At 37.1% G+C, this 13,330-nt stretch overlaps 1 protein-coding gene and 1 long non-coding RNA gene across 2 annotated transcripts; one reads left to right on the top strand and one right to left on the bottom strand.

Moving 5' to 3' along the window:
- Positions 1-947: 947 nt before the first annotated feature.
- LOC132199650 (solute carrier organic anion transporter family member 4A1) lies at positions 948-12,457 on the top strand. The gene is made up of 14 exons (XM_059624539.1): positions 948-1,129; positions 1,600-1,747; positions 3,168-3,303; positions 8,805-9,009; positions 9,400-9,510; positions 9,575-9,762; positions 9,819-9,921; positions 9,982-10,103; positions 10,403-10,651; positions 10,705-10,903; positions 11,000-11,150; positions 11,212-11,387; positions 11,478-11,666; positions 11,829-12,457. The coding sequence occupies exons 2-14, from the start codon at positions 1,673-1,675 to the stop codon at positions 12,046-12,048; spliced, it is 2,124 nt and encodes a 707-aa protein (XP_059480522.1). The 5' UTR covers positions 948-1,129; positions 1,600-1,672; the 3' UTR covers positions 12,049-12,457.
- LOC132199652 (uncharacterized) lies at positions 9,345-11,660 on the bottom strand. The gene is made up of 3 exons (XR_009442118.1): positions 10,690-11,660; positions 9,969-10,109; positions 9,345-9,914 (listed from the first exon to the last, which is right to left on the bottom strand). It is a non-coding gene; the product is annotated as an uncharacterized LOC132199652 (long non-coding RNA).
- Positions 12,458-13,330: the final 873 nt, after the last annotated feature.

Genomic DNA, 13,330 nt, shown 5'->3' with positions numbered 1-13,330 from the left:
ATTTCTGTTCTTATTGCTACTTGGAGGAGTACGAGTAAAATATAATGCCAGCTCTCTTAGAAAAATAAATTAACTGTGTTTTCTTTCTTTTACGTCTTCCCAATATATCGTATAACATTTTAATTATCATTATTATTTATTCTTCTTGGTCAATACAAAATAATTAAATGAATTGGAAAAAGAGAAGGAAGGATTCACAACTAGTTGATGTCTGCTATAACGTCCAAAATCAAAAGGGACTTGGTCGCCGCAGAGACTCGGCCGCCGTCTAAAATATAGACATCCGTATAATAAAGGTAATTTTAAATATTTTAATTTCAGATTTATATAAATTAAAATCCGTACAGAATTTTGTTGTAATACTTAACAAACAACATTTTAAATGTTACATTTATTTTGAAATTATAAAAACAGTATTTAAATTGTCAAATTTAATCAAAATGGAAACGAATAAGAAACATATGAAATTTTGGTAAAACGAAATTTTTTCAAAATTATTCGTTTAGAAAATAATTTGCAAGTTGAAAGTAAAAGATAATAATTTGAAATAATATTACTTTTTTAATATTTAAAAAATTTATAAAAAAAATTATTTCATAATTAGATTCAGCATGTTTAATTAAACATTAAATTTACAATATCACACTTGAATGACATTGCAATGTGTGTCCCCTGAAATTTCACAGTACAACCAACACCCCTGCGGAAACGCGAGACGGGAGAGTAAAATTTCAATGCTAGACAGGGCGCCGCCACGCCGACTTTGAGCGAGTCACACATTTTTTATCCATTGTGTGTTAGTGGAGCAAAAAGTGATCACACACAAAGGCCCTGCTATACAGGTTTTCTTCAGGCCGCTCTCTATCGCTAAACGCTCTCTCACATGTGGGGAAGGGACGGCCCATGAAAAGAATAAATTACACGGGGAGGGGAGAGGAGCAGAAAGATCAGCCGCGGCGGTTGTTGTTTTGCCGAATTCCTCAGTGCCTCTTACGTTGGCGAATAAATATAAAGTGGTCAACGCGCACTCCAGTCTTACGATTGAATTCGCGGATTCTTCGGCGGTGCACAGACCGCACAGTTCGCGGGATGCATTGACGTCAGCTGGACACAAAAGAAGCGCCCACCGGTAAGTCGTGTGAGAATATCAAATTCGGGAGGGAAAAGACCGTTGAAATTATTATCACGATGCGAAATGCGTGGGCAAGGCCGGGCCCGTGAAAATATACAAAAAGAATCAATGATTTTCACAGAAATTAATTGAAATATTGGAAACCCTTTTAGAGTTGCCGGCACAGATGATTTAATATTTATTTATTTTTACACAAAAAATTAAAATAATTTGTTTGTATGTAGTCAAATATTTAAGCTATTCTTAAAGATTCTTTGAAAATGTTTTACATTTTAACGCAGCAGAAATTTACAGTTTTATGCGCTGCGGAAAAAAATCTGAATAGAAACAGTAAACGCATGACGCGGCATATTAATATTTTTTTCTGGAGAGCTGCGGCATTTGTACCTAATCCGAAACCCCATGGCGTCGTGCTCCACCCTCCCACGCACACATCTTTTACTAAAACCTCCCTCTGTCTCCGACAGCATAAATGACGTCACAGCCGGCTAGAGAAGGAAAATCCGTCTGATAGCAGATAAAAACGTTCATTCAGAGAAGATGCAGCAAAACGGCGACTTTGACCGTCAGGAGGAGGACGAGGATCGCTACAGTCCCAGGGCTTCCGACGCCGGCGTGAGTACCAATTTTTGCTCTCGTTTGTATGGAAAATGCAAAACCACCCCTGCTTGCTAAATTTAATTAAATCCATATTATAATGCATATTTGGGCCTGCACGTGCGGCGCCTTTCGTCGGAATAATTTCTAAAGACCTGTGTCAATATTCAACAAGCTCTCCCACGGCACACGTTTTATCAGTGGTTGTGAGTCAGCAGGGGTGCACGTAGCGAGCAGGGGATGCTCTCGGAGGGGGTGGAAGCGAAACAACAAGTAGATCTGCCCCCTGGCGAGGTGAGGGCCAAGTTCAAGGCGCGAATCTGGCTGCCGGTCGGCGGCTGTCGGCGGGCGCGTGTTCAGTCTTGGGTTCCGCTCCACTTAGTCTGGTGGTCGGTCTTGCTTTTTGGAGCCGAAATGAAAGAACGGGTCGGAGGTCAGCAGCTGCCCAAAAAGGTTCTATTGAGTGCTTTGTTTGATTTTGCCACAAATTATAATGGCTATTAGATCAGGAAATTGAGACTCTGGTTTAGAGAAATTTTTAATTCAGTTGGAATTTTATTGCTATAAGTCAAAATTTATCCATTACTTAATTCGCTCTAATGTATTTTATAGTTGCAACAGAATTCTTGTGAACGTGAATCTTTTATCACTAACAAAATTTGTATTAGTTTTAATCTTGATTGTAATTTGCACAGCTTTAAAATCAAAGAAAACCAGATATAAAAATTAAATTTTTATCATTACTTGATGCCATATAAATTTATGTTATTTAATTTAATCTACAATTTTAAATAATATCAAAGTAAATATGTGTACATATTCGAATTAGAAAAAAATTGAAGTTTTACAAATTAAACTTATTAACAAATATCAGAATCAAAAAATGAAATTTATTGTGATTATCATTTTGTTTAGTAAATAAATTATTTCGATTTAAACAAAGCATAAATACAAATTTTATTTTTTGAAGCGTTTATAAATTTTGGTTGCATAGTTCTTTATTAAGATAAAATTGTATCAGTAAGTTTCTATAATTTCATCAAGTGATTTCATGCAACATAAATTGTTCAGTGATTTGAAAATAAAGTTTTATTATCAAACTACGTTGTCGTTGTCAGTTTGTGTCTTGAAAACTGTAAAAATTATTAAATATTAATTAAATTAAACCAGGGAGATAAATAACCAAAGGGCTTCTTGACGGATTTTTTCCCCAAATAAGTAGAGTTTTGCAAGTCCGTCATTCAGGCCGATTCAACATAACTCAATTTCTATGGAGAAAATCTTCTGTATATTGTTTTTGTTATTACTATTATTTTATTTTTTAAATCAATAACCATTTCATCATAATCAAATATAATTAAAGAATTTTAAATTATTACCAGACATTGTACTAACTCTTCAATTATATTTTAAAGCTGCCCTAAATTTGTTGTGTTAGTCTGTGCAGGGATCAGTTTTGGAAGATGACGACGGTGGTCCTTGCGGCTGGTGGACCATCAGACCGAGACTTCTACAGAAGTTCCGAACACCAAAATGGGCGCTGTTCTGGCTCTGTTGGGCTGGTGCTCTGCAAGGTAAGTTCCATAAAATCTTAATCCCTCCTCCTCCTGTAAAACAACCGCTATACATTGCACGTCCAGCAGCAAGACGTGACTACGGACGATAAATCTCACTTTGCCGTGCATGCAAACGGTGCAGCAGAGGCTCTGCGTAAATGTTTGAAAGCGCGCACCGACCACAGCACTAACTTTGATTACTTGACGGTGAAAATTGCACCTGTTCAACTGGTGTGCGTTTAATTGCGATGGCCACCACATGTTTTGAGAGCTAAATTGGGGGTACATAGAAGACAAAGGGTATTGCAAAATTAAAACAAACCACCATTTAATATTACAAGATAAAATAGCAAAATAAGTGATTGAAAATTGAAACGAAAATGTTAATCCAGTTCTAATAAAAGCTCTGAAATTTGTTTTATTATAAAATTTAAAATCAGGAGGCTAATAAGTGTTTTAGTTAAATTTTTAATGCTCTAGAATTGAACAATTAAATAAAATTGATTGCCTGAAGATTTTTGTAAAAATATAATCATATTTTCAAACAGAAAACTATTTCATCTTGTGTTGACTGCAGCCGTTTTTATAATTTACATCTTGCACTTGACTTGGTTTGAAAAATCAAGAAAATAGAGTTCTCAAATTTTAAATATAATGCATAATCTTAAGCTACTTTTGTGACACAAATTTTTATTTAATAATGCAAACTATTTTATTTTAATAAAACTATTTTTGATTCCAAATTACTAAACATAATGAGTCAACACCTGAAAATTTTGATTTTAATTACTATGCAATAAAATTTAAACATAAATTAATATATCCTTTCATAGCTAAAAATTTAAAACAAACAAAAATTATTCATGATTTACATAACATTCAAATTTAATTTTTAAATAGAGTGTTGTCATTATATAGTGTGTTAGTTATCTTGCACAGTTTCAATTATCTAGAATAATTATTCTTTAAAATAAAATACTCTCACTGTTATCATTTGAAGTTTACTTTTCATGTGCTTTCATGTTCTCAATTTGTAGTCCAGTGAATTTTTTTATTTGAAATGCTACAAATACACTCGGATTACCAAGTTAGTGAAGAGGCGAGATACAATCAGAGACCACTGAAGAGTTTGTGTATAGAGAGAGAGAGAGAGAGTGTGCGTCATTGAAATTTGTTTCAATGAGGGCTATGCCGGCGATGAATACAAATGGACCGGCGCGCGGGCTCATTCTTTGTGGCGTCTCAAGTGCAGCCGTAGCGCGGCAGACACTTTTGATTGTCACACAATTATCTCGCATAATGAATTACCCCGCGAGAAGAAGCGGCGGCGTCGCTCCACCATCTGAATAAACAGCTCACATAATATCTCAATGTATCTTTTCATTCAAGTATATGTGCCGAGCGCTGAATGAATGAGGTGCACGCTAGGTTTTTGCATAATTGCATAAATTAATTTTGTATGCGCAGTGTCTTCCCAGGATCGCGGGGTCGAGATTTGCTCGCCTGCACGTGGCTTGTAAATTGAAATTTTAAAAATTCACCACACTTTCTAGAGTTTTGTTTCACGCCCATAGTTGTTTTCCACCGCTAGAAGTTGGGAAAACTTTTATGGACCCTCTTTCTTCTCATGAATGAGGAAGAAGACAAAATTTTTCAATATTTAAGTTTGTTATTTGAGTCTACACGTCTAAAATATTAGTTAAAAAACCAATTCAAAACGGAAGAAAATTATGGGCACAGTTAAATAAAATCAAGAATTGCCTCTTGTGAAAAATATTCTTGGAAAAATTAACAATTATTGATGTAATATTTCTCCGTTTTGAAAAAGAGCATTTTAGCAGCTCACCCTATGTGGGATTTTTTTCAAGAACCGTAATCGGTGCCCTCAATCATTTTCAGAGAGACTCTTTTCCAGTTAGATAGCAAATCTCAAAACAAGCACGCTTTAATGGAATCACAAACGGAGCAGAGTGTCCTCTCCAGAAGTTCCAAACAAACAAAAGTCTCCACAGATACTTTTCCTTTTCCCTTTGCAAAGCAAACATTCAAGCACTTGAAATAAATCTGCATCAGACACGTCAAAAGGAATCGCGAAAAACGCACCGTCGACAAGCACATTGAAATGTTCATTCAAACAGTTTTATTTGCTCAAGCGGCGGCAATGAGTCAGTCATGATATTGGACTGACTGAAGGAGCGAGACACACACAAAAGGCCGCCGGGCTCGAATTGAAAAACGTCCCTGATTGTGATACACGAGCCTCTCGAGAGCCAACGCGCGCGATATTGGGCCGATCTTCGGCAACGACACGCGTTTCCCATCACAAGTTTCCATAGTAACGCCAGAGCTGGAGAGAGTATCGCAAGAGCCCGGCAAAATTCCGCACCCGCCACTTTGATATAATAATGCACCCTCTCATCTTATTGCTCTCAAAATTTCATCGACTTTTGCCGGCGTGAGGTGCGCAACTCAATTAAGCCACCCGATTTTTTCCTTCTCCGGCTCCCGGGGGCTGAAAAACATCCCCTTGTCGACAGCGAGAGGCTCCCTTGCTCTCTCAAACGTCGGTTTGATTTGGCGGCGAGCGGGCAACTGTTGCTGGAAAAGATGAGCTCGGTGCTTCATCGCCGCAATTCATGAATTTTAATCAACAAGTCATTTTCGTCAACCAAGATGCATTGCCTTTTTTGATTGGACGCGCTTTTCCGATTTTCCACTTCGGTTCTATAATTTTCTTGCAAAACTTTCCACAAGATTCTTTCTTACAGTTTTTTATTTAATAAATATTTATCAATGCGGCCTGCGGCTGTGAATAAATTTTTACATGAAATATATGAAGTACTAGGTTTTTTTTATCTGATGATGGAATTCTTTAAATTCAATTAATAATTCAGCCAAGCTTATACGGAGCAAGAACTGCTGCTAAATTCTGGCAAAATCCAATTACCAAAATCAACACACCAGTGTGCGTGCATGTGACAGAATCGCCGCGGCTACTCAATCTGTTAGGAGTGGCAAGCCGATGACAGCGAGGGGATGGGAAGTCTATTACGAGGCCATCAATCACACAATTAAATTTGAATAATAAAAGTGTCTCTCTCGACGGAGGACTCCTCATAAATAATCCCGAGCTCTCAATGCGCTCAGCGGCCGCCGAGACACGAAATAAAATAATGGGAGCAGACAAACGAAAATTGGGCTCAAGTGTGGCTCAGCCAGAATTAGAAGTCTGTATCTCTCCCCGCCGAGCCACGAGTCGAGCCGGAAAATAATGCAATCACGGCTGTGGGAAATCAGAGTCCCAGACCAATCATGCGGCGATCTTAACTGACACATTATATCCTGCCGGAAATTTATGCACTCTGTTTTACGCTGCCGGCAGGCAGGTAGATTGCGCACCCCTGCTTATCGCAACGCCGGGGGCTGCTGCGAGAACTCGTTGCCATGACGCAATTGTAATTTATTGCTCCCGCGAAATCACTCCCTCAACTGCAGATTAAAACTTAATTGCGCATCCGAGGTTCTTGGCAACATGAATCCATTTCATTTTGACAATTAGTAAAGTCAGTTGGTAGGATAATTTCTAAAATTTTCTGATTACAAATAATTGAAAAATTGTCAAATATTTTAAACCAATTATATAAGTGAGCGGGAAAAACTGTGTCAGTGTCTTAAATACTTCATAAATTTTACATTTTGTAGATTTATTTCTTTTAAATTCATATTTCATCGTATTCATCAAAGCCTTTCACATTTGACAGCAAAGCTTTAGTTGTTTTTGTTTGACATTATCAGTTTTTTAATTAAATTATTAGTTTAAAAAATATATCTGAATATAATAATATGAAACAATACTCTATATTTAATTTTTACAATTTTTAGTAAAATAATTATTTTTTCGATTTATAAATTTTTTAATGGAGATATTAATAACAATTATTGAGTTATTGCTTGATTGGTTTAAGCGTAAAATATATATGTATTAAAGCATTAAAAATTAAAATTTATGTCATGCTTGAAATGAAGAGCAATTTTAGAATCACTAGGTAAACACTAATTTAGTATGTGAGAATTGAGTCTCTTGTAATGTAAAATAACAAAATATGGTTAAAATGAGGTTACTAAATTAATTGAAAATCATTTATCAAGCAAAAGAAAGAATACGTTAGAAATTTATAATCTTTAACTTAATAAATTTAATTTGTAATATTATAATTGTCTGTTTTGGGAGAATCGTGTAAATAGATTTATCGTTAAATACAAGAATGGTCAAACACACAATTCAGAATCAAGATGATGCTCGTGATTTTCTCTTAGGCGGTAATTTCTGATCGCTTGAAAGTTGTGAGCAAGCTAATAAGTCCTATAATTAGGGCACACATAATAAGGCCTGCTCGCATTTAACTTTGATTTACGGCCAGACACTGAAGTGTGGCAGAATGAATGGAACGAATGTTTTCCGCCTTTCGCATTTGTTTATCCTTCATCAAATCGATATTTGAGGGCGTCGAGAGAGCGATGATATGTTGGGCACACGAGAGGAATATCATGTGCCCTGCTGCGCGGCTCCTCGTTATTTATTGTTCTGGGCAGAGCGCCGCGGTAGCCGGAGAGACAGAGAGAGCGGGTCAAATTATCAGCGGAATGATTTGTACGTGGTTGAAATGGAGATGGGACGTCAATGTCTCGCGAATTGAGAATCAAGCCTTTGCAATGATGGATGGCATTGATGAATCAATATTCATATGGACAGCATCATCATGTTTGCAGTTTGCACTTGAGCTAAAACTATTTCATTGCCAAGTTTATTTGTGGTTTTTATCACACATTTTATTTATACAAAAATATTATTTTTCGCAGATTAGATAATTGAGGGGGGCAAAATTGCAAAAAAAACTTAATTATGCAAATTAAAATTACAAAATAAAAAGAAGGACTTTGAATTTCTTGGTACGAAATTATGAATATGTTCGTAAACTGACCTTCAAATTAAATAGCACTAAATTCGCCAATGAATTCATGTTTTCGCGACTAAAAATTATATTTATCTTTTAATTTAAATTAAATTTTATTGGCCTTTTAATTTATTCCATTATAAAGCAGGACAATAATAAAATTTCCCTAGGAGCGAGTTGCGTCATCTACTTTCAATAAAAATATTTAATTACACAACAAATTATTTTCAAAGTTAGCTGAAAGTGAGTTGAACTTCAACATCGGGTTTTGCCCACGTTTGTGTAAACGCTTTGTGCTAACATTTCACGGGATATTTGCAGAGAGTTCATATAAAATAAACAAACCTGCAAAACATGAGCACCTCTCGTCCCTTCCGAAAATAATTTCCGGACGGTTGGAGTTTGATCGATCAAAACGCGGTGCCAAAAACAGACTCTCTCGCTCCCGGGGTCCAATTATTCACCACACGAGGCAAACGCCGGTTTTGGGGTTGAAATTTAATAGACGTACACCTACCCTGTGTCACAAAATGCCAATCAAGTTTTGTTCTGTGTGTGTCGCAGGAATGGTGGTGAATGGCTTCATCAACGTGGTCATCACGACCATCGAGCGGCGCTTTGGCCTGCGGTCCAGAGAGACGGGGATGATCGCCGGTGGTTACGACGTGGCCAGCTTTCTGTGTCTCGTCCCGGTGTCTTACCTCGGCGGACGGCCTGGGGCTTCAAAACCGCGGTGGCTTGGATGGGGCATTGTTATCATGGGGATAGGGTAAGTGCACAAAACCCCAGTAGGGTATTTAATTTTCTATATTTAGAATATTTTGAAAAATATATTTTTTAATACTCTCTGAACAAAATTTATAAATTATATTGCTTAAGAAGCTTTTCTTTACAACAATTTTATTTCACTCAATATAATTATTTCTTTTATTTCTTCAAAATTTATAGTTACTCTGGAAAATCCACTTGAAACTTGTCTTATGAAAAATATTATAATTTTCATTTTTTGTTTTGTTATCGAATTTGATTTTTTTTTTTGAGAATTGTTTTTAAGAAAAGAATACAAATTTTATTTAAAAATATCACGATTGAATTGCTATTAACTAGTGATATAAACTTTTTTCCAATTATCTACAATAAATTTGAAATTAAATTTCAGCTCCTTCATTTTTGGTCTTCCACACTTTGTCGCCGGCCCATTGAGAGAGCTCGGAACGGAGAAAATAGGCACCTGCTTCCTACCAGACCCACTTGGAAATTCAAGTTTAAGGTATGCCAAAATTTAAACGGCAAATATAATTCGAGGAAATTTATGCGCAAGTTCTTTTGTTCAGTGGATCGGACGAGTGCGACGCGGACTCTGGCGAAAAGTCGTTTGGCCAGTCGGGCTTCTACGTGAAAGCATTCTGGTTCTTCTTCATTGGGCAGCTGCTGCACGGTGCAGGTGCGTCGCCCCTCTACACCCTCGGGGTCACTTACATAGATGAGAACGTCTCCAAGAAGATGTCGTCCGTTTATATTGGTAGCAATTCCATCTCTTGCCGCGCGCTGAATCAACTCACTTGAATTGGTTTTTAGGCATTTTCTACACCATGGCGATTCTTGGCCCGGCAATTGGGTTTGTTTTAGGCGGCCAGTTGCTCAGCATCTACACAGACGTTTTTACTGCTGACCCTTCCGAGTAAGAATTTGATTACTTTTGCGTCTCAGATATTTGATTGAACCAACTTTTCCAATTCAGACTGGGACTCACGCCAGACAGCAATTTGTGGATTGGAGCCTGGTGGATTGGTTTTGTGACCTCGGCAGCAGTCTGTGCTCTTCTTGCCATTCCTCTTCTTGCTTTTCCAGCTGAGCTCCCAGGTAAAACTAAATCAAAAGAGTTTAATTAAGTAGTAAAAGATAATAATTTTAAATTAATTTGATAAAATTTGTTAACGAAGTTATTGAAATTTTGATATTAAATATATTTAATTATCAAATAATAAAGTAAATTAAATAATTTAAATATCAGTTTTAAACAATTTATTATTATTTATAGCTAAGAAAATATAATACTAAAGCATGAAGAGAAATTTTACAATCAATCTTTTTTTGTCAACTTTCATCTGTGTGCTGGGGCATTACTGGAATCATAACATGCAAACGCTATTGATTTATAGGCGCCAAAGCAATAAAAGCAGAGAGGGTGTCTGAGGCGCATCACACAAGCGACAGCAAAGAGGAAATGAGCAGCAAAATAAAGGAGCTGCCGAGGAACCTGGCTTCCCTACTTTCCAACCCAACGTTCTTCTTCCTCAATTTAGCAGGATCAACCGAGGGTCTTTTGATCGCAGGATTTGCTGCGTTTCTTCCCAAACTGATCGAAAGCCAATTCAGTGTCAATGCTAGTCTGGCCGCACTTCTCATGGGTAAAAAATAGTTAAATGTGATTTGCATTTTATTAAACCTTTGAACTTATTAGGTGCAGTGACAGTTCCTGCTGGTGGTGGCGGCACCTTTTTAGGAGGGTATCTGGTCAAAAAACTAAATTTGTCATGTGCCGGGATCATCAAACTCTGCATGACTACAGCCTCAATTGCTGCTTGTTTCACCCTGACCTTTTTCTTGCACTGTCCAAATGTGTCAATGGCAGGAATCACTGTTGGTTACGAAAATATCAGGTGTGTGATTTTAACAAAAAAAAGTTATAAAAACATTAAAAAAGCCTTACGATTTTATAAATTTATTTAATAAAAATAATGGTTTTAATTTTGTAGCTCTCCCAATATGTCTCTCTATGCACCTTGTAATGAGGATTGCCACTGTTCACCAAATGTGTTCGACCCAGTTTGTGGCGCTGACAAGATTCTTTACTATTCCCCCTGTTTTGCTGGCTGCTCGAATGAGTCCAGGCTTGGAGATGTCAAGGTAAATGTGCAGCCAATATCCGGCACTACTCTTTTTACTAACTTGATGCAATTATGTGAAGGTTTACTCAGACTGCAAGTGCATCCCACAGAACTTCACTGACAATGGAGCAGTGGAGGCGACCAACCAGATGTGCCCGTCCTCATGCTCGCTCTTAATTCCCTTCATTTGTCTCGCCTTTCTGGTCATGCTGTGCACTTTTATGGGGACAACCCCTGCACTTACAGCCACGCTAAGGTCCTTAAATTTATACACAAACTTAATTTAATTTTGTAAATCTGTAATTGGAGATAACGGCGTAGTTTTAATTAATTGTTTAATTTGTAGATGTGTTCAAGACAGTCAGCGTTCATTTGCTCTGGGCATTCAGTGGATAAAAGTTAGACTTTTAGGCACGGCTCCAGCACCATTGCTCTTTGGAATCTTCATCGACCAAAGTTGCATTCTTTGGGAATCTGCTTCTTGTGGCACAGAAAGAGGCTCTTGCAGATTGTACAACAATTATCTAATGAGCAGGTTAGTTTTTTTGTCAATAGAGAGGAAGTAAAAAAAAAAAAAAAAAAAAAAAAAATAAGGGGAAAAAATATAAAAAAATCCGAAAAAATCTTACAGAATTTAAAATTGAGTGAAGTTCTTTTTTATTCGGTATTTAAAATTTAATTTAATTTTTATTCTTAGGTACATGGCAATATTGGCAATGATTTTCAAAATGTGCTCAGTTATCTTCTACACTTCTGCCTGGTGGTTCTACAAACCACCTCCACCTAAGGAGAGGGAGCCAGAGCCTGAAAATGAAATGCAACCTGCGTCTACAGAAATCAGTTTAGTGCAGAGTCCATCTGTGGAGGCTGTTCCGAACAACGGTGAAGTGACTGCTAGGACGGAGGACAGTGTTTAGAGACTGGTCGAGGAGATTATTAGTGTTTTTATAGATGTCACCTTGCATTCCAATTGCGTCACAGGCGGACGCATTATTTAAAGCTGTTACACTCAAGCTGTATCCTTCTTTATCTCTTCTGTACGTAATTACTATTGTATGGAGGCTCACTTTTCTATATGTATTTATATTTTAGAATATTAAATCTTTAAATGTTTCAAAGCAAGATCATTAATTTATTAGTCGTCTACTATGCGCTCATATTGTAGTACGTTTTCACTCCTTGCAGGATGAATAATAGACTGATTATTATTTTACACCTCTCCGATTTTTATAACATATACTTTTACAAACGACACGACCAGTATTCATATACAAAAAAATATGGATGTATTTTTTGTGTAATAAAAAAAAATACTGTAGCTTTACAACTGCGTAGAAAGTTGCTTATCATTTAATAACTTCCTGCTTAATCATCATCTGGTGGACAAACTTTTTACAGCACTCCAAATTCAATCTCCGCCTGCTGGTGTGGTTGGGTGTTAATGTATGCGCAGTAAAAAGTGGCATGAAAACAGCTAATTTTACAGTGGAGTGAGAGAAGAGCAGTCGTATATAAAAAGGCAGAATCAAATAAAGCAGCCTAAATGTTTAATTGCGTCGCATGCTGTGCCGCAGCGCGCGCGAACTCATTGAATTAACCATTTTTCAATTGCGGCCCTTTCAGCGTGCACCATTAAAAGAATTCTGTTGAGAGCGCTTTTCACATGATTTGCTCGCGTTGCTGAATAATTAAAAAAGAGCTGCATTTTTCCCCCAGTTGGCCAGTTTCCGCCGTCGACATGCAGTGTTATTTGTGGGTGCCGTGTGCCGCATCTCCATTTAATTACGCGCTGACGATTAATATTAATGATCGTGCGCGCGAATAGGACCCATACATATATAGTCGGTGGTGCTCCCAGCGGTGAACGTCAGATTTTTGTCCCACCGCCAGCAAACACACGTGCGCATGTCCTTTGCTGTGGAGTGTTGGCGAAACGGTGCTCATTCAATATCCAATATAAAAATGCAGCCGTACAAGAGATTTTACTATTATATTTTAATTTAAATTTCATATAATATCAGATTTTTTACGATTTATCATGCAATGAAGGAATAGGAGCGCAACACCGCCAGTTCTAAGAAAATTTTATAAATTGTTTTATTTTGTCACTTGGCCTCGCTCATTGGGATCAGCCCAAAATGTTCATGAATTATGGCTGCAGCTAGCAACCAAAACGTGTATACCAGGTGTATGAAAAGC

This window comes from Neocloeon triangulifer, unplaced genomic scaffold, assembly GCF_031216515.1.
Source record: "Neocloeon triangulifer isolate White Clay Creek 2 clone unplaced genomic scaffold, ASM3121651v1 ptg000014l, whole genome shotgun sequence".
Taxonomy (NCBI): domain Eukaryota; kingdom Metazoa; phylum Arthropoda; class Insecta; order Ephemeroptera; family Baetidae; genus Neocloeon; species Neocloeon triangulifer.
Note: the sequence above shows the minus strand (reverse complement) of the source record. Positions and strands in the feature narration are given on the sequence as shown.